At 36.9% G+C, this 7,064-nt stretch overlaps 1 protein-coding gene across 3 annotated transcripts in view; it reads right to left on the bottom strand.

Annotated features, from left to right (window-relative positions):
• BABAM2 (BRISC and BRCA1 A complex member 2) overlaps positions 1-7,064 on the bottom strand; it is a 441,510-nt gene that overhangs the window by 352,794 nt on the left and 81,652 nt on the right. For all 3 annotated transcript variants that reach the window (XM_007470862.1, XM_007470863.1, XM_007470864.1), the window contains exon 4: positions 687-781. In XM_007470862.1, coding sequence (XP_007470924.1) covers positions 687-781 — 95 coding nt within the window. The remainder of the gene's footprint in view (positions 1-686; positions 782-7,064) is intronic.

The following is a 7,064-nucleotide window of genomic DNA, read 5'->3' as shown; positions in this document are numbered from 1 at the left end:
AGAGAGAGACATTTTGTCTGGTCAGACCTTTTAAACAAAATGGCACATGCTTTTCTCCACTAGCCATGAAAAAAACACTTTTTATACAAACCACATGTGATCTGACAAGTACTACCACCCTTTTCTCTGCTTTAAATCCAGAAACATTTTACTTCAACTACGAAGTTTTTGGTCTTGCTTAATAAAGAACACTTAATCTGGTCTTTACCCTTCTGATAATAATACTGAGAAAACGCAGATTTGCGTTTGGCAAAAGTCCAAATTTGCCACTTTCACTTCTACACAAAAAAAGGCCTCCTGAAGAGCCAAGAAACACTCCCCCAGCAAGCCCCGTGATGAAGTGTTAGTAAACATTAGAAAATTGATTGCAGGCATGAAATATTAAGTTAAAACAAAGAAAATGTTTTCAACATGTCTCCTTCAGCTGAAGTAAATATATTTTAACCAATATGCTAGAGGTTTTCATTAATTCAAAATAGTCTGAAAATAAAACTGCAATGAAAAAAAAATCTCTTGTTTTAACTATTTTGGCACATAACGAGTTACACTTATTTCACAGAACAGAGAAAAAAGGGGTGGAAAAAATCCATATGTTCAGCAAATGTATCTGTTAAAGAATTGTCAAAAGCTAACTTTATTCTCCTTTCAGCAAACAGAGATCATCCAAACAGGCCTGCAGTACTCACATGCAGAGCAGAGGGGTCTGGCAGGAACTCAGCATCTTCTCCAAAGATAAAGTCGGGAGGCAGCTCTGGGTACTGGGCATTGAAAATGATATCCCCTGAAATAAAAGAAAATGTCAGGCTCTTCTTATTTCCTTGCAAACGTATGAATGATCTGGGGAGTGCATCAGAAAAACTTCTAAAATAAGTTTATATTAGTTTAACAAAAATACTGAAAAGCACTTTCAGAAACAAAAGAACTGATACCTTCTTTTAAATTAACATCCACAGCATGCAATCAGAAAGTGTTACCTCCTAATACACTATAAATACCCATGTAGAAAAGTAGAAGCAAGGACATCCAAAGTACATGCAGATTTTGTTAATAGGAAACATTACTGTCCAGTCACTGCCTGCTAATTAATAAGCCTTTATCAAGGACTGATTTTCTAAAGATAAAGCCCTTGCCTTGAAGAAATTAAACACACAAACCTTTGGTATAATGGAAAGAACATTTGGCTTGGAGTCCAAAAAGTCAGATTTAAAACCACAGGATCTCCTAATTATTTATCAGTTCAAGTCATCTTGGGCAAGTTTTAACTTCTTTAGAGTTCAGTTTCCTCATCAGTAAAAAGGGGATATAATAGTACTGACATCACAGATTTGTTGTGAGGGTAAAAAGAGATAGCAGGTCTAGCTAGGTGTCTGGCATATGGTAAGCACTCAACAAGTCATACAGGAGTACTACTACTGTTAGTAATAGTGTTATTACTATTGAAAGTATTATATTGAAGCATAAGATAAATTACAAAAGCTCCTTGGCAAATTTGTACTATAAGTTCTTCTACCTCTCTGTTCCTCTCCTTTCTCCTTCTTTAGCTTCCTTTTTTTCCCCTCTGCTCACCCCAAGAATCAGCCCTCATCATTCTACTAACACCAACGAGCAGATTAGTATACCCACAATCTAACACACACACTGGGTTGTAATGTATAAGAGTGTGTATACATGCACAGCACACAACCTCTGTACCCATGCACACACATAGTGTTGTATCAGTCCAGTCATTTTTACTGCTCGAACAATAATATCTTCATAGTGACAACTAAATTCAAACATTCAGAATTCAGTTTTCATTTGAGCCTTTCTAACCCTGTGTACTATGTACTTCAACTTCAAACCAAACAAGTCTAAAAACATGCTCATGACTATCCCTTTTCTCACTCCTTTCTTCCCCTAACTGACTTCCCCATTTCTAGGGATGGCACTGCTACTCCTTAATCACCCATGCTGAAACTTTAATGTCATCTTTGAACTGACCCACACCCTTTATACTCTTAGAAAACAAGTCATCTCAATTTTTTCCCCAAAATGTTTCTCATATGCATATTTCCTACTGCTAACAGCTCAGCCCAGGCCCAGATGACTTAGTCCATACAGTTATGCAACCAGAGAGCAAAAATTTGAACTCTCCTCTAGGCACTATGCTGGGCATGAAAGATCAAACAAAAAACTCTGTTTTTAAGGACTCAACAGACTGGAAGAATTATTACCATACCCTCTTAAATGGTCTCCCAACACATCCAGCCCATACTACATACTATCATAAAGTAAATCTTAAAGTACTGCTTTGCCCCAAAACATCCCAGCTCAAAAACTGTCAATGGTTCTCTAATGTCAAATGGAGTAAGAGCAAACTTCTCAAACTGGCATTTAAGGCCTCCAAAATACAATGTTCCTTATTTGTCCACCTTGCTCTCTATCTACAAGCCGACACCAATATTCTATTCCAATCAACATGATCCACTCGCTGACCTCCAAACTATGACACCTAGTTGAAATGCTCTTTCCCCTTGCTCAGTTCTTACTCATCCTGTATGAGCCCTCTTAATTACCTTCTCTTGCCTGAAGCCTTCCCTAATAAATCCAGTACACACTGATCATTGTTACTTCTGAAATTCAACAATACTGATTGGTTATGCCACTCAGTGAGTATTTAACTGTAGACTTATACTGGTTTCGTAGCTCCATTAATTTTAAAAATTCATAATAAACACATGGTACATGTGAGGCACTATGATACATACCATGTCAATACAAAGATGGTTATCCTCAAGGAGCTTACATTTAGTGAGGGGGACAGAACATATACACTGCAGCACAAATACACAGCAGTACAAAGTAAGTACGTATACTTGATCTTCCTAAATATCTTGTAAGCATTCAGAGAATAAATATGCTCTTATTCTTATTTCATGTCTTCTCCGACAGGGCAAAGTACAATAGATACAGAATATATTGAAGAAATGCTCAATATATGAAAGAAATTCTGTTCTCTGAATCGGTAAAGAATAGGGCTTCCCTGGTGGTGCAGTGGTTAAGAATCTGCTTGCCAATGCAGGGGACACGGGTTCAAGCCCTGGTCCAGGAAGATCCCACATGCTGCAGAGCAACTAAGCCCATATGCCATAACTACTGAGCCTGCATTCTAGAGCCCGCGAGCCACAACTACTGAAGCCCATGAGCCTACAGCCCATGCTCCATAACAAGAGAAGCCACCGCAATGAGAAGCCCGCGCACCGCAATGAAGAGTAGCCCCTGTTCACCACAAATAGAGAAAACCCGCGCGCAGCAACGAACACCCAACGCAGCCAAAAATAAATAAATAAATTTATTTTTTAAAAAAGAATAAAGTATGGAAGAGTTACTTCCACCACTTTCTGTAGGGAATAAATCTAAACAAGAAAATATACTCTTCAGAAGTTGGGTGTGGAATTAAATGATCAAAAGTAGTACAATCACTACCTCTCCTTCACCCTACCACAATCATTATCCCTGGTTGTTAACGATATATAATTTACAAATTTATTATAATTTTTTTATAATAACTATTATAATTTACAAATTATAAACCTCCTTCAAGTGTTCTAACTATAAAGCATTACCCCAAGCCAAGATTAAGAGGCAAAGACAATATAAATGTACTGATTACTCATTCTTACTCAACTATACCCATAAGTTAATAGAACAGAGGCATTAAAGTTTTGGAAAAAGCCAAGCTAGAATCTATTGTGCCTTGATGTTCAAAAAATAAATAGCAATGCTAAATTCCAATAGAAGAAATTTTATTACTTTTGTTACTACAGGAGGACACAAAGCTGGATTTTCAAGTTCTCAAAGGAGCACTGTCAGTAATACGTATTTCCAAACCACTAAACATTAGAAATCTGATCCAAGGATATCTACTCTTGCCAATTCTATTCAACATTGTACTGGAGGTTCTAGCCAGGGCAATTAGGCAAGAAAAAGAAATGAATGGCATCTAGATTGGAAAGAAAAACTAAACTTATCTCTATCCACAGATGACATGATCTTGCATATAGAAAACCCTAAAGAATTCACACACACACACAAAACTATAAGAACTAATAAACAAGTTTCACAAGGTTGCAAGATACAAGATAGATGTATAAAATCAACTGCTTTTCTATACACTACTAACAAACAATCCAAACATAAAGTTAAGAATATAATTCCATTTACAACATCAAAAAGAATGAAATACTTAGGAATAAACTTAACGAAAGAAGTGTTAAGACTTGTACTCTAAAAACTACAAAACATTGTTGAAAGACTTTAAAGAAAGCCTACATATATGGAAGATGAACAGCTCATGCTCATGGATCAGGAGACTTAATATTGTTAAGATGGCAATACTACCTAAATTAATCTACAGATTTCATGCAATCCTTGTGTTTTTTTTTTTTTTTTTTTTTTGCAGAAATTGACAAACCAATCCTAAAAGTCATATGGAAATGCAAGGGATCCACCATGGCCAAAAAGCAATCCTGAAAAAGAGCAAAGTTGAAAGATTCACACTTCCCAATTTCGAAATTTATTACAAAGCCACAGTAATCAAGACAGTGTGGTAACGACATAAGGACAGACATACAGATCAATGGAACAGAATTCAGACTCTGGAAATAAACTTTCATATTTATAGTCAACTGATTTTTGCCAAGGGTGCCAAGACAATTCAGTGGGGCAAAAAGAGTTTTTCATCATTTGACACCCATAAGGATGACTATTAAAGAAAAAAGAGAGAGAGGATATAACAAGTGTTGGCGAGGTTGTGGAGAAATTGGAACCCCTGTGCACCACTGGTGGGAATGTAAAATGATGCAGCTGCTATGGAAAACAATATGGCAGTACCTCAAACATTTAAAAATACAATTACCATATGATCCAGCAATTCTACTCTGGGTATATATTCAAAAGAAGTGAAATCAGTGTTAGTGTCTCAAACAAATATTTTTATACTCAGGTTCACAGCAACATTATTCACGATAGACTAATGAAAACAACACAAGTGTCCATCGACAGATGAATGGATAAACAAAATGCAGTGTACAAATACAATGGAATATTAATCAGCTTTAAAAAAGGACATTCTGGGACTTCCCTGGCAGACCAGTGGTTAAGACTTCGTCTTCCAACGTTGGAAGGGGGTGCGGGTTAAATTCCTGGTTGGGGAGCTAAGATCCCACATGCCTTGCGGCCAAAAAACCAAAACATAAAACAGAAGCAATATTGTAACAAATTCAATAAAGACTTTAAAAATGGTCCACACACACACATACACACACACGCGCGCGCACACACACAAACAAAGACACTTTGACATATGGTATAATATGGATGAACCTTGAGGACGTTATGGAAAGTGAAATAAGCCAGTCATAAAAAACACAAATACTGTACAAGTTCACTTATATGAGATACCCAGAGTAGTCAAATTCATAGAGGCAGAAAGGAGAATGGTGGTTAGCAGAAGATGGGAGAAGGGGAGAATGGGAAGTTGTTGTTTAAAGGGTATAGAGTTTCAGTTTTGTAAGATGAAAAGAGTTATGGAGATTGCACAACAACGTGAATGTACTTAACACTACTGAGATGTTTCTTATATATACTTTACACAATTTTTTTTTAATTTTTAAATAAAAGAGTCTGTTATAGACTGAATGTTTGTGCCCCTTTAAAATTCATATGTTGAAACCTAATCCCCAGTATGACAGTACTTGTAGGTGGGCCTTTGTGGGTGACTAAGTCATAAGGGCAGAGCCTTCATGAATGGGATTAGTGCCCTTATAAAAGAGACCCAAGAGAAGGCCCCTCCCACTTCTGCCATGTGAGGTTATAACAAAAAGACAGACTGTTTATGAACCAGGAAGAAGACCCTCACCACTGACTCTGCCAGCACCTTCATCTCAGACTTCCCAGCCTCCAGAGCTGTGAGAAATAAACATCTGTTGTTTAAGCCACCCAGTGTGTGGTAATCTGTTATAGCAGCCTGAACAGACTAGGACAGAGTCTTTTCAACAAATGGTGTTGGTAGAACTGGACAGCCACATGCAAAAGAATGAACTTGAGTCCCAACTCATACCATATACACAAAAATTAACTCAAAATGGATCTAAGACCTAAGTGTATGAGCAGAAACTATAAAAATCTTCAAAGAAAACATACAAGTAAATCTTCATAACTAGGCAATGTTTTCTTAGATGATAAATCAAAAGTACAAGCAACAAAAGTAGGTTAACTGGACTTCATAAAAATTTAAAACTTTTGTCCTTCAAAGAACAATATCTAAAAAGTGAAAAGACAACCCACAGAATGGGAAAAAGTTTGGATTTAGGATATGGCAAATCACATATCTGATAAAGGACTCGTACCCAGAATATAAAGAACCCTTTTACTTCAACAATAAAAGGCAAACAACCCAATTTAAAAATGAGCAAAGGATTTGAATAGACATTTCTCCAAAGAAGATACAGAAATGGTCAATAAACATATGAAAAGATGTTCAATGTCATTTGTCATTAAGGAAATGAAAATCAAAACCACAAAAAGATACCACTTCAGACCCACTATGATGGCTACAATCAAAAAGACAAATAATGACAAGTGTTGGTGAGGCTGTGGAGAAACTGGAACCCTCATACAGTGCTGGTGAGAATATAAAACAGTGCCATCACTTTGGAAAATAGTTTGGCAATCCTCAGAATGCTAAACATAGAGTTACTTCAGGACCCACCAATTCCATTCCTAGGTATATATCCAAGAAAAATGGAAACGTATGTCCACACAAAGACTTGCACATGAATGTTTGTAGCAGCATTATTCACAATAGCCAAAAAGAAACAACTCAGTGTTCATCAACTGATAAATGGATAAATAAAATGTGGTATATACATATAATAGAATATTATTCAACTATTAAAAAAAAAAAGAAGGGGCTTCCCTGGTGGCGCAGTGGTTGAGAGTCTGCCTGCCGATGCAGGGAGGGGACACAGGTTCGTGCCCTGCTCCGGGAAGATCCCACATGCCATGGAGCGGCTAGGCCTGGG

This window comes from Lipotes vexillifer, unplaced genomic scaffold (assembly GCF_000442215.2).
Source record: "Lipotes vexillifer unplaced genomic scaffold, Lipotes_vexillifer_v1.1 scaffold717, whole genome shotgun sequence".
Lineage (NCBI taxonomy): Eukaryota > Metazoa > Chordata > Mammalia > Artiodactyla > Lipotidae > Lipotes > Lipotes vexillifer.
This window is presented reverse-complemented; position numbering and strand designations above follow the sequence as displayed.